Genomic DNA, 24717 nt, shown 5'->3' on the forward strand with positions numbered 1-24717 from the left:
GGAGTAATTGTTGCAGATTTATAGTATACTGTATTTATCAATCACATGGGCTAAGATTATTTCTTAAGTTGAAATCAAAGGGAAGAACAGGTCAGGTTATTAAAGGGCAGCAGTGGATAGTTAGTTTAGTGTGCTATACATTCACTGTACAAATAATTTACTGCCACTGTGTGGTCGCTGATATAATTGCAGTAAAATATAACTGCAGCTCTTGAAAGAGTTTGTAGTTTAAACCACCAGGCTTTGGGTAAGTGTCTAATTCTATTTTTTATTTATAATTGTATTTGATTATGTTTTATTCAGAGTGGTGGTGATTATATGGTGATTGAAATTTGAACGGCCACCGTTTACGACACCTCTTTCGAAGTGACGACAGGCGAAGGAGGGGAGCCGTAAAGCATTGTGTTTTAGACTGGAGAGGAGGTCATTAGAAAGTGAGGACTGAGCACGGGCCGGTTCTCGAGGCTCAGAGACTTTAAGTACCAGCGGATCTCTGATGCCGGTGTAAGACTAACACATCATTCAGCAGCTCTGTGTAGTGTTTCAACCGCAGCCAAATGCTTCGTCTGATCTTGCGGCTCAGGCCGTCCGCCGGGCTCCGGCGTCCCCGTGCCCTCCCAGCCGGGCCTGCTGCGTTCGGCTCCCGCTCTCTGCCCGGGACCGGCTGTCTGAGGCGGCTTCACTGTGGAGCGGCGTCCCGGACCGTGTGTCTGGGCTCCGGCTTCAGCCACAGAGGGATTCTGCTGCGGTGTCCCCAGCTGACAGGCAGCGTTCAGAGCAAGCGCTTCTACAGCCTGCCGCCGCATCACAAGGTAACTTTACCGGGTGTCCGGTTAAACCACCGGCGGTACTGCTAGCATGACCTCCGGAGCTATTAGCCAGAGCTGTGATGTACCAATCAGATCCCGTCAGTCCTTTAAATGGTGCACTGTTAGACAACTGTTTAAACTTAGTCAATTGAGCAAACACCATGTTTCTTAGCTATCATTCAGAGCACCAACACATTCATTTTATGACATCAGGTCATCCCACTGGAAGCTGACCCATTGGCATTTGAGTTACATCTAATTAAATCAATTTGATATGAATTAAAGGTATGTTATGAGTTACTATTAAGGGTCCTCATATCCCAGCAAAATCAGTATGGGTGCTGTCATATAAGTCTTTTACAATGTATTTTGTTTGTGGCAGCCAAACAGAAAAGTCTATTTTAAAAACTCAGCTGGATGTATTTCACACATCAGTTTCACTAAACTGGACCCACATCCCGATGGTTTTATGTCACAGCATGCTCAAACTGGACTGTTGTCAGTGAATAGAAATGATGCTGATACTTTTCTGTTCATGGAGACATTCCAGACAAATTTATTTTTTTCATATTTATGTCTTGCCTCAGATGTTTTTCCAGGAGTGACTTGTGCTAATTTTAAGCAGGTTATGAGTTCAGAGTATGTAGTGTGGTCACCTTGGGAATGTGACAAAATTAAGTATTCCAATAAAGTCAATATGCACAATCAAAAAAACCCACTTTGAGTTTGCATTTGATGTACACCATTGTCCCACAATGCAGTGCACAAATGAATTGGAGTAGCTGCTTGCAGCTAAAAAAAAGAAATGAAACAAATTTTATTTAATGTAGGTCTGTTTGAGAACCCCTCTTCCAGTCTATTATATCTGTCTCTGCACTGGTAGCATTTGTGCATATCTGCTATCAGATGGTAAATGACCTTGGAAGCATGACAGATGTGGTGAAATGCAGCTGTATGTGAGTCATTTATTGGACAAGGGAATGAGGTGATGATGTAGCAACATCTGACAGTTGACAATATTTGCAATGGTCCCTCATGAAGCCCCGGTAAGGATACTGTAAAGTGACAATTGAGATCTTTGGTGTTTGATTAGCCACCAGGTTAATATGACTCCTTCATTCTTGAACTCCTGAAATTTGTTTTCTGTTCATCAGGTGGAGCTTCCCGCCCTGTCCCCCACCATGCAGACAGGAACGATCGCTCGCTGGGAGAAGAAGGAGGGAGAAAAAATCAGCGAGGGTGAACTTATAGCTGAGGTTAGGAGCCATGTATGTGTTCCCATATTATTGAAGGAAATCATCACTATACATTTTGTAAAACAGTTTCTATCTTTGTAGGTGGAGACCGACAAGGCCACTGTGGGTTTTGAGATGATGGACGAGTGCTATCTTGCAAAGATCTTGGTTCCTGAAGGGACCAGAGATGTCTCCATCGGATCAGTAATCTGCATCACTGTTGACAGGTAAGCATCTGTAGGAAGGAGTTTACAGAGTGAAAAAGGCATCTGATTCAAATAAATCTACTACAGTCCTCTCCTAAATTTAAAACCACTGGATCACTACTCACCTATCACTTCCTTATTTCTCAGATTCTGGAAATGTTTTTACACTTTGTTACTTTTACAATGATGAATACAGGATAAGTAGTACATCACACACTCAAATAATGTTTATTCATTTAGTTTAAACATAACAGCTGGTTATTCTGCACCAAGTGTTATTCCCACATGTCTTTGTCAAGGAACTGTAGTTTGGACAATTGTCAGCTGGAATCGGAAGTTTGACACTTACCAGTATTGTTTCAGAACCAAACATGTCACAATTTCTGGTCCTTTAGTCTAGAGGTTCTGTGGGTCTGCTTTGTGTAAATATACGTCTAATAACTGTGTGTATACAGGGACATGTCAGTAGGTAATGACGTGTCCCTACCAATATCCAGCGACTACTGAGTTGTCCCTAGCAACTGTTTTGATTTAAAAAAATTTAAAATAACCACTGTTGTCCGTCAGCGTCACTCAGTGTATTTGGTCACAAACGGTTAACAGTCAGCTGCAAATTAGCGAGAAGATAATACAAACCGAAAGGTAGAATTGTAGTTTGTGAGTACAATGGAGTATTAGGGCCACTTATATTTTGAATTGTCACCTGCTGTCTGAATTGTGTTTCCCTTTACATAAATGAAGACGTTCCCACCAGGAGGAGAAATTGGTTCAGAATTCAAAATTCACCAGAATGCAGGAAATAAAGTGTTTAATGCTTAATGTGTGTCCCCTCCAATGTTGAAGTGTGTGTGTGTGTGTTCCCCTGCAGCCCTGATCTCATCCCTGCCTTTAAGGACGTAACGTTGGAGTCAATTAAAGCAGCCGGTCCTTCACCAGTTGCCTCCCCTTCTCCTCCTCCACCACCTCCTCCTTCTCCTGCTGCTGCAGCACCTCTTGCAGCCCCGGGCAGCTCTTACCCCACACACATGAAGGTAAGGGTCTTTTCCCATAAGTGCAGTCCTGTGCGGAGTCGTAGCCGAATCCAGTAGAGGATGTTTATGGCCACAGCTTTCTGTAGCCACTTTTGTAGTTTCATCGGGGCTGTTCAGTCTGTGGGGTGGCAGTGGATAAGACACATGTCTATGGTGTTAAAGACCCACTGCGACACATCCGCCATTGTGTCCCTGAGTAAGACACTCAACCCCTAGTTGCTCCAGAGGCGTGCGACCTCTGACATACTGTACATAGCAATTGTAAGTCGCTTTGGATAAAAGAGTCAGGTAAATGACTAAATGTAAATGACAAGGTTCGTTGTGTGTCAGCTTCGTATCAGAGCAGCAGAATGGAGTTATTTGGTGACATTTGGTGGTATTAAGCTATTAGTGCTGTGGAATAATTCAGAAAGTAGGTTGAACGTTCGTGCCTGTAGTTTTTGTCAGTAAGTAAATAAAACATTTAAAAAAAAATCCATATTCCATATTATTCCATATTTCTTCTAGTCGAACTTATGCTGTCATGGTAATTTATAATAATGTGGTAATGTGAGTAGTAGCAGTTCTTCTGGTGAGTCAGTGATTTCAGCAGCAAAAAGAGAATTTGTAGCTCCTTGCTTGCAAAAAGTGGAAACATCTGTGATTGTTTGTGGTCGCTTCTGTTTGGAAGACCTTTTTTTTTTTTCTAGCTGTATTTGCAGTGCCGACCTGAGGGCTCACATGCAGCTGTCCAGGTTGCTATTGCTGCTGCCTTATTTGCTGTTGTTCACGTTTGTGTGTGCTACAGATCACACTTCCCGCCCTCTCTCCCACCATGACGATGGGAACAGTGCAGCGCTGGGAGAAGAAGCTGGGAGAGAAGCTGAGCGAAGGAGATCTGCTGGCTGAGATCGAGACTGACAAGGCGACCATTGGTAAACCCACACGGACACCTCAGTCCTGACATAATGCTCTATGTGCTACAGAGCATTGCAGTGTTATTTAACACCTGGCTCAACATGCCGCTGTCATGTGTTTGTGTGTAGGCTTTGAGGTGCAGGAGGAGGGATATTTGGCCAAAATCATGGTGGCCGAGGGAACTCGGGATGTCCCCCTGGGAACGCCACTCTGCATCATTGTAGAGAGAGAAAGTGACATCGCCGCCTTCAAAGATTATGTCGAGACTGGAGTGGCAGAGGTTTCCACACCACCTCCAGCTCCAGCACCGGTAAGTGAACATTGTAGCCAAATACTCACCAAAACGTATTGAATTTAAGATAGCTTGCACAGGTGATGTGTGAGCGTTTGTGTTTATGTTCCAGGCTGCAGCTCCTGCTCCGACTCCCGCAGCTGCCGCCCCAGCGGCACCCAGGAAAGGTCGAATGTTTGCCAGCCCCCTCGCCAAGAAACTTGCTGCTGAGAAAGGAATCGACCTGGCCCAGGTCAGCGGTAAGTAACCAAGACGCAGGTAGTCACTAAGATATATATTGGTAGAACATAATTAGTATTTCTCCTGAAATGTGTGTTGCATACTGTACATTGAGCTGTTTTCTGTTCAGGCTCTGGACCTGATGGACGCATCACCAGGAAAGATATTGACAGCTTCATTCCACCAAAGTCTGCACCTGTAAGTGGCGCACACTGTTTAATCCCATGTGATCATATGCAAAAAGTTACTTTTCCATAATTGAGGTTTTATCTGAGTGTTTGAATAAGAATTTAATGAAACAATTGACAAACATTCTGTTTCAGCTTCTAAAATGCAAGAATTTTCCGCGTTCTCGTTCTTTCCCCCCTGTACATCATTGAATTTCTTTGGGTTTTGGACTGTTGGTTGGACAAAATCTGAATAACAATCTGAAGACCTTGAGCTGTGTGAAATTGCGAAGAACATTTATTATTGAAATATTTAATTTTATTTGGGATGTGGGTTTTTTGTGTGGGCAGACTGTACTTTTGAACACTCACCACTTTGGAGTCATACTGTGTGTGCCTCAAGGTTTTGTTAATTTGTTTTACATAACTAATTTCCGCTGACAGGTCGTAGCTGCTGCTCCCACTCCAGCCGCAGCTCCAGCTGCTCCTGCACCTGCTGCAGCTCCTGCTGCTGGGACCTTCACAGACATCCCTATCAGCAACATCCGCAAGGTAAGAGCCAAATCACACCTGACTTTTGGTGGTCCATTGTGTTCAATGATGACTTCCTCTCCTGCTCAAAGTCCTCTGAAAGCGGTCGGTATAATGCATGACACACTGCTTCTGTGCAGTGATTGAGCACTGGTGTATTGAATGCTGTGAGGCAAACCTCTTGAGGGGGTTTTCACAGCGTAGCTCTGTTATCTCTAACCTGTGCTTCCACATTTTGCCCTGAAGACAGGCACTAACACATTTATCAACACAGACTCCACTAACACTCCTCATTCCTGTCCGTGATGAATTATGGATCAAAGCTGAAGTCAATATATGCTTCTCTCCTGCAGGTAATCGCTCAGAGGTTGATGCAGTCCAAGCAAACCATCCCCCACTATTATCTGTCTGTAGATGTCAACATGGACCAAGTGCTCGAGCTTCGGACAGAACTCAATGCTGTAAGTCTTTTCCTGTAAATAGACGGGTAACAAAAAGATAATTATTTGTGTGTCTTTTAAACGACCTCGCCTCCCCTCTGCAGGAAGTGAAAGCCCAGAATATCAAGCTTAGTGTGAATGACTTCATCATCAAAGCCAGCGCTCTGGCCTGCCTCAAGGTTCCCGAGTGCAACTCCTCCTGGATGGACACGGTCATTCGCCAGTGAGTAAACACACATAAACATGCACACACATGCAAATGTTGTTTGGTTCCAGTATACAGGAAACAAGAAAGATCTTCTCTTGGTTTGGAGATCTGCTAATCTTTTCGCTTACAGATATGACCTGGTCACAGTACCCAAACTTGAACTTACCAACCATCCATTCTTCATCACCCAAAGTCTTCTAATCTAGTCGACCTGTCCCTGTAGTTTTTTCTGTCCCTGTTTTTGTTTGCCTCTTCACTTTCACTGTAACATCTAAGACAAATGGATGCGTCAGTGTTCAAGTGACTTTAGTTTACAAGCACACTGGGATTGTTCCACAGTTCACTCTGTCATTTAAAGAGAGAAGCGCAACAAAGGAGGTGGTGCTAGGTGTGGGGCGATTCATTGACATAGTCGATTACAAAAATACGGTGATTTGCATAACGTGCTTTGACATGTCGCTGCGCCTGGTCTGAGCAGGATTTGGTAGTAAGTCAGCATCACTAATCCTGTTTACTTTTTGTCTCCACACAAGCTCGATATATTAGGATTATCAACACGAGGAATGTGTTTGGTTTTATAGTAGTCACTTAAAATTGATTTTCTAAATTTTCTCTATGTTGAAAGAAATTTCTGCACCATTGTTTTCATGGTAATGTAACGTTAAACCATCTTACAGCTAACATTTTAAATGTATTAACAGCCACGTATGAGTGAGAACATGGCTTAAACTAACGTTACAGACTGTTGTTACAATCTGTGACTTTCTGCACAGTCTGTATTATTCATTTTTGCACCGCACTCGTTACCCCACTGCGGTAATCTTACAACATATTACTCCAGTGATGTATTTAAATCCTGCCATAACCATTTTAAGTTTTAAGTCAAGTACTTAAATAAATATACTGATTCTCCAGTTCAGGAAAGGGTTGACGTACAATGTTTAAATTTATCTGTCACAGCAGTCCTCTTGAATTTGAGGTCTGCTATTTTTCTGGTCTGACAAATAGGGTCTGTTGTTATTATTATTAATATCAGCACTAACTATGAAAATAGACTAATTTTGAAATATGCTTATTGTAATGCACTTTATGTGTCTCATTTTCAGGATGATTAAATAAAATGTTGAAATATTAATGAGAAAGTTTTTCATATTTATTTTGCAGTCGAATAAAATAATTATCTTTAGAATTATCATAAATAAATAAGAGTAATTGGTGTGAAAAAGGATCATTAGGTGCAGCCATAAGATGTATATAAGGGAAAAACAACAGTCTTGTTGGATTAGAATAAAACTGTGACCTGACACATTGGTCTCTGAAAGTGTAGCTGCACTGTTGTGCCAGTAGAGGGCGCACAAATCCCAGGCATTTTTTTACTTCTCAGTCATGTTGACCACATTTCTGTGCTGTCATCACTATTGACTTATTTCAACTTTTTTTCCAGGAATCATGTGGTGGACCTGAGTGTAGCAGTAAGCACAGCCAGCGGCCTCATCACGCCCATAGTGTTTAACGCCCACACCAAAGGACTGGTTGCCATCAGCTCAGATGTGTCTGCTCTTGCAGCTAAAGCGAGGGAAGGCAAACTGCAGCCACATGAGTTCCAGGTACAACACATTATCTGACTCTGTGGGAACATGTGGGTTTGTTTAGTTTTATGCAGGTTTCATCTATCTAGTGAACCAGAAAATTAAAATAGCCCTCTTTAATGTGTGTGTATTTATTTTTTCCCCAGGGAGGTACATTCACAATCTCTAATTTGGGGATGTTTGGTATCAAGAACTTCTCAGCGATAATCAACCCTCCCCAGTCCTGCATCCTCGCCGTCGGGGGCTCAGAGAAACGGCTGATGCCTGCTGATAATGAGAAAGGGTCGGTGTCATGACTACAGCCCTATAACATGTTATACATACTTCATTTCAATAAAAATCAAAGCTGATGCAGCGCGTGTTTTGGGGGTTTTTGCAGGTTCGACGTAGCTAGCATGATGTCGGTGACGTTGAGCTGCGACCACCGGGTGGTGGACGGGGCGGTCGGCGCACAGTGGCTCGCTGAGTTCCGCAAGTTTCTGGAGAAACCCGTCACCATGCTGTTGTAATTGGACTGTACTGCCGTTAAACTGCAGCAACAGGCCTCTCACTGAAGACATCTGATCGCTCTAAACCGGTCTGGATCCTCCTGTGATTGGCCGGCCTGCCACCAGGTCACTCCCAGTTACCCTGAAGGGAGGCAGAACTCACTCCGCTTACCTGTCTGTCTCTCCTGTCTGTCTCTTTCTTCTCTTGCTCTCTCTCTCATGTTCTATTTATTGAGGCCCCATCTCGACCAGAATTAGGTATAATTTAACCTAGAATAAATACTGGCCAAGTGTCGCTACAACACTGATGTTTTCCAAAGGGAAGTGTTACATGTCCAACCAGTGAGAATATTTATCCCAAAACGTATGCGTGTGTCTTTTTTTACACACTTTCATCTTTGATTTTGTGTGAATGTGATAAAGACAAAGGGAAGTACAGCAAATGTGGGTCTTTTGGAAAAAACGTTTTTCACAGAGTTCAGATGTACACTCACATAAACCTGTCCCTGTTCCCTGGTGTACACACACACACACACACACACACACACACAGTATTTAGTGTGTTTTCTGTGTGTTGATGCTACAGTGTGTGTATATATATATATATATATATTCACTGTGGGATAAACAGTGCTGTGTGTGTGTGTGTATGAATGATTGTGAGCTCTGATAAGGCCCCACCATATGATGAAATATCTGTACAGACCTGAATGATACTGTAACCCACTATCATCTTAAAAGAAGTACAGAACAGTTTTGCCAATTCTCTCTCTTCAGTGGGGATGTTTTATTTTCTAGTCTAGAACGCACAAAGCTGGAGCTGGAAGTTATTTGTTGTTTGAATAAATTGGAAGAGGTCAACCTTGTGCCATAGTTTCTTTGGTTTGGGGTTTTATGATTAGGCTTATTGTAAGAGCCCAAATTAAACAGGAATAGAAAACGGTACTTTGTGATCACAAAACATCTAAACAATTTTGGATATTTGTGAAAAATATATATATATATATAGAGAGAGAGAGAGATATAGATATATATATCTCTATATCTATGTCTATCTATATAGATAAATATAGATAGATAGATAGATATGTATATATAGTTTTTTTTTTTTGTAAGGAATCACGAGTCAAGGACACTCTTGACCTGCTTCACTCTGTTGTATTAGTGTTGCATACCAAATGGATAAAGTAAAGAACTCAGGCTGCAGTCATCCTCCCTGTCTGTATGTTTTCCCATATACGTATCTGGGTCAGTGATCACTGCGGATTCGTGCAGTCCCCCCACGCACAATAAAAACTCCTGAGAACAGGCTCCGACTGCCTCCTTATTCACCATTTTCTTGTTTGGAATTTGATCTGCCAAACTGCCACATGCAAGTGCTGCCTTAATGTTTTTAAACCTTTTTTGTGTTAAATATCAGAAACATAGAAAATCACCATAGTATTTAAATGAAAGACGGAAAAGATAAAGATGGCTGGAGTCCAAACAAACTGCAGGTGGAGAAGCAAACCAGCTTTTATCAGTAACAGGAAGATACTGACCTCATTGAGGTGATCATAATAAAAGGTCAAATTTGAAAACTTGAAAAGGTCACATATTGCTTTGCTGCTCTCACCTCAAAAACCTTTAGTTTTTTTGGCAGGTCCAGTCTGACTCAAATCTTTAGCTACTGGATTTTTGTTTCATTTGGATTTTTTAAGAGAATCTCAAGAAACTACCAGAATCATTAAAATGCTCATGTGTAAAACAATTTCCTTGTGTTCCTATATGGGATTCATTAAATCTTACATGTGTGTTGACTGGTGAAGAGCACTGAACTGGAACATATTTGGTTGATCACTGGAGAACTTGGCAGGCAGATGGACTTCTGCGAGTCACACACTTTATGTAAATCCATCAAAAAAGAGGCAATGACAGCATTTTTGTTTAGCCCATAGGTCATAAGTGGATGATGTTCTTATCACCAGACGACTCGCTGCAAATGTCAGACTCTGATCTTTGAACATTTCTTCACACCAGTGACAGCCTTAGATCTTTGACTGCCCTGAATCCATGAATCACTGTACTGATAAGTGGAAAACCACCAATTTTTTTTTCCCAAGAAAGAAAGCTCTTCTTGGACTCCACCAGGATGGACAGGCTTTAGGAGGAATTTTTATTTTTTCAGATTTTTACATCTGTACATGATGTCAATTATTACTCAAATTATGTGTAGTTAGTAGTACTAACTCAGAAAGGCAGAGTGGTGTTAGCAGCTGATTTTAGCTCATCACTTCCTCAGATGTGTCTTATTTTAGCATCCCTTGGAGTACAAATAATAAGTTAGCTGTTAGTTCACACTGTTGAAAAATAACAAGTGGAAGCTCTTTTTGTTCAGTGACACAAGCTACAAACGGAAGAGAAATGAGAAATGGGAGATGACAGGGCTTGTTATCCACAAAACTGTAACAGACCTCAAACCTCAAGTAGTTGAGATGAAAAGTTGTGCCGCAAATCTCAATTCATTATCATCACTCATCATATAATTTGTTAGCGATCAATCTGTCAATGTTTTTGTATCAATTGATTAGGTGTTTAGTTAAATGCCTAAAAATAGAAAAATGTCTGTCACAATTTCCTAATGTCTAAGTTTGGGTGTTTTCTTTAACCAACACTGCCACAACAAAATATATTCCATTTATAGCGATATAAAACCATCAAATCCTTATTTTTGAGAGGTCGGAATCAAAAAATGCTTTGCTTGATTATCATTCAGTTAAAGATTGGTCCATTAATTAGGCTATTCCAGCAATTCTGAAAAATAACTTTCATCCCGAAAGCGAGACACGTTTTTGAAAAATAAAGGAAATAACATAGTCCTCCTTTTTGAAAAAGAAAAGTCCAACTGCTGGAAGAAGTACTTAAATCCTTTACTTAAGTAAAAGTACAGAAGTAGTATCAACAAAATGCACTTAAAGTATCAAAAGTAAAAATATTCTTTCCACAGAAAAAAAGGCCCTCATGTAATATGATGTACTGGATGCCATTAGATTGTTTATAATAATGCAGCAGTATGTATGTTGCATTTTACTGCTGTAGCTCATATAAATACACCTGTCCTCTGCAGGCCTCAAACAGTTATACTACTCATAGACATCTGACACATGAAAAAGGGCCCCAACTAGACACTGCTTTTTTAGTAAGGGGCCACACGCCCAAAAGGTTTGGAAACACTGGTTTAATCTTTAACAATGTTATAAACTGATTTTGTAAAAATAATCTGCAAAGTAACCAGTAACTACAGCGGTCAGATAAATGTAGTGGAGTATAAAGTACAATATTACCCTCTGAAGTGTGATGGAGTAAAAGTATTGTGTAGCATCAAAAAATACAAAGTACCTCGAAACTGTACTTAAGCACAGTACTCCATCTACTGACATCATTGTCATCCTCTCACTGCCACTTGTGGCCACAGTGGCCGCTGTGAAGCAAAAGTTAAAAGTTTTAAATTAGAAATTAAAAGTGTGTTTCTCCTATCAATAACGTTATCGCATCTCAGCGGCATGAAAGTGTTTTTCAGCTGATTATCTGGAGAGAAAATCCGCAGAACGGCTTCCTTCATCCATGGCAACATAAGCTAGCTGCTTTGCACCACATGCTATATGTTACCCTGCAGCATCATGGGATGTTGTCTTGTGCCTAATAGGTAATGTTTTATATGGAGGAGCTGCAGTTTTTTTTACATTATACTGACTAATTAGACTACAAGCTGACCCGTATACCCATACACTTTCCATACTGGAGAAAATTAAATTACATACTTAAATAGCTAGTGGGTTTGGACAATTAATAGGACTTCATAAAAAAATCTTCCTGCAGTCACTTTAGTTGAACAAACAGATGATGAGAGGTGAAAATTAAAGTGACTGAGAGTGAAAATAAAGGAGGGTGGGGTTGGTTGTATCACTCAATAGATTAATCATGCATGCCTGATTATTTGGCCACCAGCTTGTATACAGGGGGAAGAGAGGGCTGCCTCTCTGTGTTTCCTCTCAGCTATGGGTTCTTCTGGGAGACGGATGCTCTTGACCCTGTGTGTGTGTCTCACCGCTCTGGAGAATGGTGAGTGGGCCCGTCTACTGTCTTTAAGCTTTGACACAAATTTGGTAAGACAGGATGAGAAATATTGGTCACTTTGAACACACTGCTATTAGCTCCAAGTGTTTTAAAGGGATCTTCTTTTCTATACCTCTTTACAGGGATTTTGGTGGTTGGAAAATTAATCGTGTGTTTGTTATTTTTGTTTTTCTGTTGTAAATATTATAGGTTTAACAGACCCTAATAATCTAGTGTAGACTTGAGGGTGGCGTGTAGTTCCACAGTACTGAGAATGTAGCGTTAAAAATGGACTAACTAAGTTTGTACCTGAGTTTGAACCCTTGAATATTCTGAAAGATATGTTTGACTGTGAGGTTTCACAAAACATATTAAAAGTGTTTGTTGTAAATTATAATTTTAAAACTTTGTCAAAAACAATTTCCAACTAGAAATGAAAGATTGTGCACACAAAGGGTTTCAATTGTATAAGAAAAGCAACACTTTTTTAACAAAGCCTATGTTTGTCATATTGAGTGTCTTAATTTGAAAGACTCTACAAAGAGAGACATTTTAGAAACTGGTGAGCTACACATGGAGACAATGTCGTGAACTATTTTTTCATGAACACATCCCAGTGAAGTGGGCTGTTGTTCCACTCAGTTCAGTTTGGCTCACCCTCAAAGCTGTCAAGTGTAATTAACAACTAATATGCACGCTGAATCCCCCCCCCCCCCCCCTCCCACACACAAAAGGCCTGGGGATGAGGAGAGTGTGTGTGTGGGAGGGGGTGTCATTATTTCAGTAATGAAGCAGGAGAGGGAGGAGAGCGGTAGTCTGCATGTGAACAGGAAAACAAGGGAGGTTAAAAGCAACAATAAAACATGAAGGAAATTAAGAAATACCTCCTCCAAACTGAAAGGCCTCTTGTATCATGTGTCTCATTTTTGTTTATCCCAACCTGCCTTGTTTTCCGACACAGCTGCACTCCGGGTAACCATGAGGGAATCCAACCTCAACGTGGTTCAAGGGGATTTTGTCATCCTGCCCTGCTCCTTCTTCACCTCCAGCCCCCTCTCCAGACTCAACGTCATCTGGACTCTGGCTCCCTTCTCAAGTCCAGAAATCCCAATACAGGTCTGAATCCCAACACAAACACACACAGACGCCCCTAAGAAGGTCTCTCAACAACAAGCTGCAGGCAAAGTGATCAGATATATCAGAGTATATCAGGTATTTCATTTGAACTTCTATGGGTGTTTGAGCTGAAAGTCTGAATCTGCTGCAATGTGAATAATGAGAAAGTTTATTTATACACACACACACACACACACAGAGTTAAGAATCCCTTCAATAAAACACAAGTCTGTCCGTATTTTTATGGTCTGAAACAACTTATTAATGGATGATGTCATTTCCAGGTGATTGTGTATGACCATGGACAGGTGATTGAAGACCCAGCTCTCATTGGCAGGGTGGGTTTTACAGGTATGACCAGTGAAACCCTTTTTATCTGAATTGTGGTGTTTTTTTATTTGCTTCTCAATGACAGTTCTTTAAAATGATATTTAATACTTTACCTTTTTAGCTATACAAATAAATCTGTTGTTTATTCAAAACGTCCTTAAGGATAAATATATAAGTGAAGACGGGACAAAAACATTATTTAATGTAAACCAACTGCAGGTATTCCATGGAGTGCAGACATCGTCCTGAATGACACACGTGTGTCAGATGCTGGTATTTACCGCTGCATGGTTAATAACCCACCAGAGACGGCAGATCCTGGCATTGGAGAACTGGAGCTCAGTGTCCTGGGTAAGCGTATCACACATTGTCCAGTTCTACTAGAGTAAACAAGTTCAATGGCACGTACATGCTTGAAGAAATCATCATTTAATATGCTGTGAGTTAGGGATGCAGCTATGTATTTTTCCAGTCTGATACTGATATTTGGTGTAATCCCAACCATATTTGCCATTACTGGTGTGCATTTTTTGTAGGACAAATAGAGGGGCCAAACAAGTTGGTTTTAGCCATGCTAGCAGCGTAGCTCTAATCACGATAATGTTGGTCCAGACGGAAAAATCTCAACAACTATTTGATGGATTGAAATTCTGTACAGACATTCGTGGTGCCACGATGAGTTTGATATTTGTGGTTCTGAGCGAACTGCCTCAACAACAGTTTTCTCTGTAAAATTTGGTACACGCGTTCATGTTCCTCTCAAGATAAATTGTAAATACTTTGGTTATCCCTTAACCTTTTCTCTACTGCAAATGATTTTTATTTTAGCAATGCTTGAATACTCAAAAACACTAATGACATTTCCATCAACCTCAACCTCTCAACTTGTTATGTTGTGTTTACATTTGTAATGAGCTAACTGAAATGCCAGTTCCAAGTCTGATGTGCAGTGGAACATTTAACAAGACATTTCCTGAAGAAATACGCAAAACAAGCTGTCTCGACACACAATTAAATGCTTACATCTATTTCTAAGAGTTCCACTGCACTCCATCCTTTTAAAAATTAATCAGATTTTTTTTTTGCAGCACCACCCTCGCTGCCTGTGTGCCAGTGGGATGGAGATATTGATATGGGAGGAAGTGTCACGCTGTCTTGCTCAGTAGCGGAGGGTGTCCCCACTCCGGAGATCCGTTGGGATAAACTGAATCCAGAGGAAATTGCACTTCCCATCAACATGGAGGGTCAGTGTCACGCGCGCACACACACACACACAAAGTTGTGTTTTCATCACTTCCAGGACATTAATTTCACTTACACTCTAAAATGTAATGATTTATGTTATGGGGACATTAGTAATACTGCCCACTCACTCACTCACACACAGGGCTCCTGTACATTAAATAACGTGTTTGTAATCAAACCAAACAATTCTTTGGCAGAATCATTATCATCAGTTATTATGTAAGACATATTGAATTCAATAGTGCAGGGGAAATTTTGTTGCATTGTATAGTCTTACTAAATTTTAGTGTGGTGAAGCTGATTTAGTGACAATCAAAACTGGAGCTACTTGAGGAAAAATTCATGGGCGATATTGGGAATGTAAGTATTTTAAAGTGTGTGTCCAGAAGACTGCAAAAGCGGTTCTTCATCACTCCCATAAAGTTGGGGGACTCATAAGAGACTCCATTTAAAAAGAAAAAACATTGTTATAATCGAAGCAGCAGAATCCGAGATACCCTGACTTTTAGTCTCTAGTATGGATTAAAGGTCCAGTGTGTAATATTTCTGAGGCTCTATTGACAGAAATGCAATACAAGTTCCATAACTATGTTTTCAGTGGTGTATAAAGACCTTACATAATAAACAGTTATGTTTGTATAAACCGTCTATGTATTATGTGGTTTGTGGTGCAGAAACAGTGACAGTGTTTCACACTCTTGGCTTACATTTTCCATGTTATCTGTCAGTGGCCAAGTCACAATAATATTATATATTATATTATAATAATTTCTTATATACCTAAAGAAACCTAATTTCTTGACTGGCTACTCTCTGCTGTCTCAGAAGAGACACCTTTTGTGCTGTGTCAGCCACCGTAGCTGTCCTACACTCTTTGAAAGGGTAGGGGGCAGTGGTAGACTGGACAGTTGGTTGCAATTTGCAACCTCACCGCTAGATGCCACTAAATCTTACACTCTGAACCCTTACATTACAAAAAAAAGCTGTAGGCTATCCTACACTTCCCATAATGCAACTGCACAGCATCTTTCATCTGACCCCTCATTCCTGCCTCTTAATTGCCCACATCTTTCAAACCCCACCTTACATTGTATTCAGTTAAATAAAAAAAGTTTTAGTCTCAAGCCCAAAGTCAAGCTAACCCTGATGACATCACTATGTCAGGCTGTTCCTTTGCAAAGCTTCTCCAGAGCCACAAAATACTTTAAACTACGGTTGTCACAGGTTGCGTAGGACTCCTCGTCAAGGGTAAAACCAAACTTCATGTGTAAAATCAGTTGAGTGCTCCTTTAAGCATTTGAAATAAATCATTATGCTCATACTTTGCCCCCCCCCCCCTCTCGCTCTCTCTCTCTCTCTCACACGCTCAGGGCATCTGTCAGGCTCCGTCCAAATTGTCAATGTGTCATCTCAGACATCTGGCCTGTATCGCTGCTCTGCCGCTAACCTCCTAGGAAAAGAGAACTGCTATGTCAACCTGTCCATCTACAGCGGTGAGCGCTTTGTCCACCCATAATCCTCTCTGCCACTTTTCACTACAGCCACCAGCATGATTTTAATGTTTTTGTCTTCCTCCGCAGCCCCAGACAGGTCCTCGGGCATACTGCAGGGTGTGCTGCTGACCTTGTCCATGAGTCTGGTGCTGCTGGCACTGCTGGCACTCGTGCTGTGGCTCCATCGCACGGGACAGGATGGGAGGTGGAGGGAGGGGAAAGAGGAGGAGGAGTGTTACAATGAGATCCGGTATACTCCGTCTCTGATGAAGCGCTCCTTTGTTTGATTTTTCAACATCCACAGGAAAAGAAAAAAAAAAAGAAAAGCTCCAACCCCGGTATCAAACAAAAGACTGGATTTTTATGTCTAGACAGCCTCCCTGTATACTACTGTATCTCTGTACAGCATCATACGTTTTGAAATAAATGCCCATGTTTTCAGTAGGTGTGGTATTTTATTTACAACAATCTAGTGTCAATCTTTTCCACATTAAACCTACATGATTAAAGGGCACCCAGGATCCCCTGACTTTAATGATCAGAAATGCACTTAAAGACAATCTTTCCCTCCATCGTTCCTTTCAGTATCCGGATACCAAATGTCAGTACTAAAGCCTTCACATTAAACCCTAAAACCTGATCCTCAACTTTGAATTCATCAAGTCTTACAACAAAAAACTAATCATCTTCACTAGTGTTGCTTTTACATATCAGATCTGTAATAAAATACCTATTCAGACAAGCTTACTCTGGATGTCAACGGTGTTCATCACAAGTAATGCAGCCCACTTGACACATACAGACCAGAGAGAAAAAGACGCCGCAGACCAGGAAGGCGCTTGAGGCTGGTAAGCTGAAGCATTAGGATGATGACCCAAAGAATCAGCCTGATGTGCAGCGGTGCATAATAAGAGCTCAGTGTCAAGACTGAAAAGAGGAGAGACATCACTCTGCCTTGGGAGAGGAAAAAACATTGACTGCTGCAGCGGCCAACAGGTACAGTTTGTTTCATCTGACCTCTACAGATATGAATAGTTACAGTTTATCTGTACATTTCTGCCATCACGGCATTGCTTTCCCCAGTACTACTAAGTTTGGATGTCTGCAAGCTTGTTAAATGCAATTCACAAGTTCACTATGACTCTGGCTTTTAACCAGCTTTTATCCCTCCTGTTTAGCAGATCCACAGCATAAAACTACTGAATAAGTATACAGCACTATTGCACTACTGTAGGGTGTTAAACATGATCATTTAAAGGTTTCAAAAGAAGTACAAATTAAGGCAAAGTCTCAAGATTCCTCGGACAAAAAACACCCACAACAGGACAAAGTAAAAGGAAAATAAAATCACTCACAGCAGTGTATTTGCAAACAAAGACACAAAAATCTTTAATTTAAATAGGAGGAAAAAAAAAAGAAGAAAAAAAAAAAGCAATCACATAAAAAAAAAAAAAAAACTGTACAGAACATTTAACATTGACTTAAAGTTCTTAAATAAAAGACCCCTCTCCCAAAATAACTAAAACAATAAAAACGATAAAGTGGGATGGTGTATGATACATTTTGTGCAAAAGAAGTATTAATTCATTCTTCCCAAACTGCACATTTCAATGTGAAGAGTGCCTCTCTCCACTCAGCTCACCCCTCTGATGGGTAAACACAAGAGTCCCTCCCCTCAACATAGTGTCTTAAATGTACAAGAACCCAAAATCCAATAATAATAAAATAGATTTATATTTTAAATATATATTTATATACGAAACATGCTGTACATAATTTCAGAGATTAAGAAATCCCTTTTTAAATTGACACCCAGGTCTGTCCGTGAGCTTGTGCTTTCCTCACTCCCAGCAAAGAAAAAACCCCAACAAAAAAAAAATACAATATTACTCCCTGTTGCTTTGGAAACAAGATGAATGAGGAGAAAAGAAAAACAGAAAACAGCACTGATCAGAAAGTCTCTGTTTTTCCTGAGTCGAGGGAGTTACTGACGTGTTTTGAGGGATACTGAAGCACTTTTCACCTGTGTTAGCTTCTTCACAGCTTAGACTGAAACAAATCTGAGCTGCTAAAGATTTTTTTTTTCATTCACAGGAAAAACAAAAAGATAAGCTTTGTATGGAGTGTGTCCCCCTTGTTCAGATGCTGTAAGGATCTGAAAGTAGGAAAAAAAAAACAAGCGCCAGAGTGATTCAACAGATGTGGTTTTAACAGCATGCACAAAATATTTTAACCCAGAGAAAGTAAAATGTTGTAAAAAAGGGGGCATTTGTAACATCAGTGTGACCCACTATTCCACCTGCCTCATAACCATGACCCTTCAGTTTTCTCCCTTTGGACAAAAAGTCATCCCAGAGGCCTCATTTCTTTCCCTTATATAGACCCTGAGAACACTGGCCTCCTTTCAAGTTTCCTACAGGGGAATGCAGCTTCTGAGAGATTATTTGGTGAGAAAACTATCTGTTAATGCGATAATTATTTCAGAATCGTTCAACCACAGCAGACAAATGGGAACATAGGGACAAAACTGCTGGACCTGGGGGAAACATTTGGGGCCGAATTTGCTCCGACTGCCAGCTTCTTTTTTTTGTGTTACAGGATCTACATTAACCCTCTATCGGTGTTTCATACTGGTGGAACACGAAGAGTGCAAGAGCGGGAAAGAAACCAACTTAAAGTGACTTCTCAGGAATACTTCCAGTTATGTTCACTTCAAAAAAAAGAAAGAAAAACAGCCATTGGTGAGATGATACAAATGTGATAACATCAAATAAGTTGAGGGAGGGGTGGGTACAGTTGACAGAAGGCAGATTTCCAATTTCATACATCAGCACACCATATTGACAAACCCTGTTAAAGATATCTGTAAGACAATAATAATCAAATAAATATTCCACCTTTGCTTTCAGTATGTATTCAACTTTGTTATTTTTCCAACTAAAACGCTGGATTTAACTGGTGTAGAAACAGCAGTAGTAGTGGGTATATTAGTAGTAGCAGGAGATGCAGGAGCAGTAGTATAGTAACAGGAGGGGCCAAACTGCAGGCAAAGAAAACAAGAGCTCCCCACACAAAGCAGCCTGGGTCCCTGCTATTGAGAAAGTCATGAGCTGAGTGGATCTGATCAGAGAGGGCGTCGTTGATCGGTCATCCAAAGAAAACAAACTCAGTGCAGCACAACACTGAGGAATTTGTGATTCTTCAAGTAAAGTAAAAACAAAAAAAGGACATTCCACTTACCCAAAAAAGGCTTTAAGTTTCTGACACTCCAGGTTTGCAGGTTTGTGATCAACACAATTTTCAGATTGGATTCACCCTCCGCTTGATGCTGATCTACGGGCACCAGATCTGTCCGAAGTCATCCCACATCTCTGTGTTGCTAGTCAGATTCAGGACTTGTGTCCAGGCCTAAATAGACTGTAAACTTGCGGTAAAAGCACCACATGTTGGCTGGGATAGAAGGGAGTTCCCCCCGCCCTCCCCCGAAACGTGCTCAAAAACAGAACTGTTGAGTGTTGATGTTGTCAGGCACCTCTGTAGAAAATAGGCCAGAGGACGAAGATGACAATTTTTGTGGGATGTGTTTTTTTCTTTTCTTGTTGAATATGTATAATGTTCAGGGAAGATGAAGAAGTGGAGGCTCCTGAAATTTGTCAATATTGTCTGACACTTAACGGTAGGTCCACTGAAGACTGTAAAATGGGGAAAAACAAAACAAGGCTTATAATGGTTTCCACATATCCTTCACCTGCACATACAGCAACATACTATAGGATCTTTTTTTAATTGGTTATGCAAAAACCAAAACAAAAAAACCCCCTGCTGCTACAGATGTCAAGTGAGACAAAGTCAGAGGCAATCCTCTATTATCCAGTATAGAAAAATAACCAATCCTCAAGCAAAACATCCCTTATAATTGCACTGGCCTTTCTGGCCTGTCACTACTGTTCCAACCAAAAGGTCGTCCATAGAGACACCGAGTGCCTTTGTCAGAAAGAAAAATACATCATCAGGCCTTATGACTAATGATGAAAACTGACTTTGGAATAAACCGGTTTGCGGAAATCATTTCATGATCTGACGTGAATCAGCTCAGCATGCTATCAGATGTTTAACTCTTTTGGCTGAGAAGGAGAGGGGTGGTGTGTGTATAACCAAATCTACCCGGTATTGCAGCGGGCCATTAGAGGATTCACAAATCATGGTTGCACTGAGTTAGACAAAGGAGGATTGATGGAATGAGTCCCGAAGGCTGGAATGAGTCTAGTCCGACCCGGCCCAGATCAGACCGCGGTGTGCTTTCACTGCAGAGAATGTCACTTGGGGTTTCTCCCAGTGCAGACTCAGCGCAGGTGCTCAAGTAAAGGCAGCTCTGTGGATTCCTCCCGGGGGGTGGGGGGGTCCCCTGCAGTCAGCAGGAGTGGATCCATCGTCTGAGTGGCTCCCAGAGGATCCAGGGTGTGCGTCAGACTGGCCTCTTGCAGGGGTGCAGGAGGAGTAGGCTGTAAAAGACAGATTTATAAAAGAAATCTAAAAATCTGCACTTCCATTGAAAAACACAACTATTTGTCAGAACCATAAAAAAACAATTAAGTAGATCTGGGTATCTATTTATCATCAACATGTCACCACTGACCAAACAGGCAAAAAGCCCCCCTAATGTGGCTTAGCAACAATAAAGGGTAAGATTGTCTTTAAGCCCAACAGATTTATTGTTGTGCAGATATTATCAGCCGATATGAGCTAATTGCAAATAAATCAGTATCGGTGTTTGTAACAGTATCTATGACTATTAAAAAAGAAATGGGGAGTCGAATCCTTCACTCAGGTCACTATTGTTAGCATAGTTTGCCCATGAGAGGGCACTCTGCTGCTCCTCTGTTAAAAAGACTGTGGCAACACTAAACAAAACTATCAGCTGACCGAAGTCTACCAGAGCATGCAGAAACAGGAACGGGCGTTACCAGTGAGTTGGTCATTTGTCACATTCATGACTTGCTAACCCGCCTGTTTTTCATTGCCCTCTCCTGGCTTCCTCCCGGGTCACAGCAGTATGTTTAATTTTACAGTAGGTGAGTGGTGGAGGCTACGCTGTCGACAAAGTTGATTGTAGATTTATTTCTGAAACAGTGGGGCAGTTCTAGTGAACTGTCCTCTCAGTTCTCACTAGTTCATCACTTCTAAATATTTTCTAACATCACTTATAGTAGCTAGCCTAAAGCTGCCCATTGCTAAATTAGATTTCCCAGAAAGCTAGCTAATGCCATGTTTATCAGCAGAAGGGCGCTAACATTAATGAGTGGTTAAACTATAGTGTTTAATGTATTCTAAATATATCTGCATGCAGCTTGTCTGTTGTTAGTTACTGTAGTTATTACTGTGAAATCTGAGTTGCAGTTACTCCTTGTAGACAGTCATGTAGTATTAGATGCATTCAAGGGGAGCATTTCCTCTAGGTCACTATATCATAGATGGTGGTTGAAATATTCTTGTAGCTTTGGCTACAATGAAAGTGTGCTGGTAAAGGGATAAACTAATGTTAATATGCAATATTGAAAATAGTCATTTTGGCAGATTATATACACAAGTTCATAACTTCTGCATGACAAAAATATATTGCCTATGTAGGAGAGCCCTGATTATCATTAAAATGTAATAATTATAATGATGAGTAATATATGGTATTATTGTTAGTACTAGTACATTAGTGTTGAACACAGTAGGTTACATACACTATTTCCATTAATGTTCATTAGTAGTAGTAACTTGTGTTGTACTTTAATAAAATAAAGGTGGTAAATGAAGTAGAATTAAAATGGTTAAAGAAGAAATAACTTAAGCTACTAGAAATAAAAATATACTCAGCTACCGTCAACATCGAAATTCAAATTTAAGAAGCTAGAACCTGAGATTTATGATGTTTAGATTAAGAATTAATAGATTATAAAAATGGTTGACTGACTAATCGCTGTAACTCCACATCTCTGAGACGCTTCCTTTTGTATACTGTGAAGCTAGATTTTCTTTGTTGGACAAGAAGCAAAAACAGGGTTTTGACAAAAACCGTCTCTGAATGAACTATAATTGTTGGATTTTTCTTGTTGGAACTCAGGGGATTGAGATGATATGTGAAAGGTGTTAAGATACAGGCCAAAATGTGAGCTGAACTTGGATTAATGGTGCTCTTAGGTATAGTTGAGGGCAAAATTGTTATCTGGATGGACCTTTTCTGTTGTGTTCTATGGGCTGGACATTTCCCTGCCTAAAGTTACAAATGACTGAATAGTAAAAGACACTTCCTCACCTGTGTGCGTATGGTCTGTACTGTAACTCCTTCTCCCTCCACTGCAGCTGGTCCGTTAAAGCCCTTTCTGCCTGAAAAACTCCACTTGCCAAAGTGGCTCTCATAGTGTAGTCCGCTGCCCTGCCCGAGGCCAGCCCGCTGGCCTGACCTGTGCCCCGAGTTCTCCAGAAGACTCGCCGGGCAGAAGCGCTCTGGGCCTGGCAGAGGAGGTGGAACAACAGAGCTACTGAAGGACAGCTGGGAGCTGGACAGTTGTTGACCCAGGAGGCCCTGGATGGAGGAAGTGCGCTGTAGGGATGTGAACAGTCCCGCCTCCATCCTGCCCTCAGATTGGCTGAGCAGGGCTAATGGGAGAGGTTGGGGGTGGTGAGGCCAGCTCTGGGTTGGACCTACAGGGTTGTCTGTACCTGAAATGCAAGAAAGGCCATTTCATTTAGTCAGTTTTACTTTATTAAAAATGTCTAAAAGGCTTGCAGTAAGGCAAGGCATGAACTGTTTCTAACAAATTTACACCATCTCGGTTTTTTTGGTCAACTTTCTAAACAGTACCACAGTGATCTGCCTGTACTACAACAGTTTCAGGTCGTACCCATCGAGGGCTGCACAGTGGTGATGTGCGGCTGGGGAAGGCTGGAGGCTGGTGTACTCTGGGTGGTGTGAACGGCTGGGTTGGTGGAGATGGAGGTGGAGCCACCTCCACAGTCTGAGTCCTCAATGTTTCCTCCGCTGTTACAGCCAGCGCCACACCCCTTCTGTAACCTGCAGACAGACATGTATTAAGGTGTTCACACTAACTTCTCTGTTGCTAAAAGACTTTTGTGGACATCTATCACATTAAGTTTAGACCATGTACCTGTCCCAGCTGCTGATGAGCCAGGTGTAAATGTTGTGTGGGCTGACAGGTCCTCCCCACACAGACCGGAGCTGGCTGTGCCCCCCAGCGTATGAGGTGGTGAGAGGGGACACGTAGATGGGGTAGCCGATGGGCTGGTCGCACGAGGAGTTAATCATATTCCTCAGGGCCTGTTTGGCATTTTGAATGCTGCCACGCTCTGGGTTACGATTGCGCAGGAAAACCAGCTCCTGCTGTTGCCCCGCCCACAGCCCACGCACACACTCTCTGTTCACCTGTTGGGGGAAGCAGGAATATTAACAGCTGGTTCAAGGGTTCTGGGCAAATCATCCTGTACATGAACTGAATTTCAGAGAAAAATAAGCAACAAACTAATGCAACAAAAATCAACTTAATAAGCCAGAGATAACAAGACCAAGTGATAAACAGGAAGTGACCTTGATGACTCTGAAGCTGAGGAACCTCTTATTAAGCATGATGATCTTGTACTCGTCGCTGCCGTCATCCATGATGTGGCGCAGTGCCAGCAGTGAAGGCATGTTTGCTAGAATAGCGCTGCGCCACACAGGGTCACCCTCGTGAGATATCAACATCTTCTCCTCGTTGGCAGTGATGGCGTCGTACAGAACTGTAGGATCCTCATACTCATCTGGAGATGTAAAGTGGTCCTGGAAGAAACGCAGATTTCAGTACGGTTGGTCTCAGTTCAGAGACAAAAGAGACTAGAGGCTAGCTTTTATTCTTCTGTGAGAAATGCTACCTGATGCAATTTGAGGGACATCCGCACTCCTGGTGCCACAACTCGATTAAGCAGGTCCATATCTGCAAACACCCATTCATCCCTGGGAGATGTGATGCGAAAGTCTCCCTTGAAGAGAGCATGGAGGCCATAGAGAAACGGCTCTAAGCTGCCAAACAGAAAAACAAAAATAACTCTTGCATATTACTGGCATATAAATGGGTAGTGACAGGTGGCATCAGCCACAGTGACAGACATGGTAATGTGGCCGGGGATTCCTACCTTGCAGACATGCTGTGGGAGGCTGTGCCCAGAGCTCTTCTTCCCAGGATACAGAGCCCAAAACAGAGGTTGACAAGTGGAGAATCTCTTTCACAAGTCACCGGCTACAACACAAAAGAGTAGTTGGGATGAATAATAAAATATTGTA

The 24717-nt window shown here is 41.5% G+C and overlaps 3 protein-coding genes across 4 annotated transcripts in view; 2 read left to right on the plus strand and 1 right to left on the minus strand.

Moving 5' to 3' along the window:
- The first annotated feature begins 398 nt into the window (after positions 1–398).
- dlat (dihydrolipoamide S-acetyltransferase (E2 component of pyruvate dehydrogenase complex)) lies at positions 399–9423 on the plus strand. The gene is made up of 14 exons (XM_038709561.1): positions 399–812; positions 1964–2065; positions 2147–2271; positions 3119–3281; positions 4069–4195; positions 4307–4488; positions 4583–4709; positions 4820–4887; positions 5301–5408; positions 5741–5848; positions 5932–6050; positions 7480–7642; positions 7771–7907; positions 8004–9423. Exons 1-14 carry the CDS (start codon positions 558–560, stop codon positions 8131–8133), a joined length of 1914 nt encoding a protein of 637 aa, XP_038565489.1. The 5' UTR covers positions 399–557; the 3' UTR covers positions 8134–9423.
- A 2180-nt stretch (positions 9424–11603) lies between these two features.
- zgc:165604 (uncharacterized protein LOC792578 homolog) lies at positions 11604–16835 on the plus strand. Its single transcript, XM_038709564.1, has 7 exons — positions 11604–12213; positions 13169–13323; positions 13608–13674; positions 13873–14004; positions 14742–14897; positions 16269–16391; positions 16479–16835. The coding sequence occupies exons 1-7, from the start codon at positions 12150–12152 to the stop codon at positions 16676–16678; spliced, it is 897 nt and encodes a 298-aa protein (XP_038565492.1). The 5' UTR covers positions 11604–12149; the 3' UTR covers positions 16679–16835.
- A 1651-nt stretch (positions 16836–18486) lies between these two features.
- LOC119896089 (pecanex-like protein 1) overlaps positions 18487–24717 on the minus strand; it is a 31199-nt gene continuing 24968 nt past the window's right edge. For both annotated transcript variants that reach the window (XM_038709563.1, XM_038709562.1), the window contains exons 30-36: positions 24570–24673; positions 24309–24456; positions 23986–24216; positions 23549–23823; positions 23285–23454; positions 22696–23102; positions 18487–20893 (exon numbers count right to left, since the gene is read on the minus strand). In XM_038709563.1, coding sequence (XP_038565491.1) covers positions 20735–20893; positions 22696–23102; positions 23285–23454; positions 23549–23823; positions 23986–24216; positions 24309–24456; positions 24570–24673 — 1494 coding nt within the window. In that variant the 3' untranslated portion in view covers positions 18487–20734. The remainder of the gene's footprint in view (positions 20894–22695; positions 23103–23284; positions 23455–23548; positions 23824–23985; positions 24217–24308; positions 24457–24569; positions 24674–24717) is intronic.

This window comes from Micropterus salmoides, unplaced genomic scaffold, assembly GCF_014851395.1.
Source record: "Micropterus salmoides isolate LMB-PRFRI ecotype aquatic unplaced genomic scaffold, ASM1485139v1 Ms_hic_scaffold_9, whole genome shotgun sequence".
Lineage (NCBI taxonomy): Eukaryota > Metazoa > Chordata > Actinopteri > Centrarchiformes > Centrarchidae > Micropterus > Micropterus salmoides.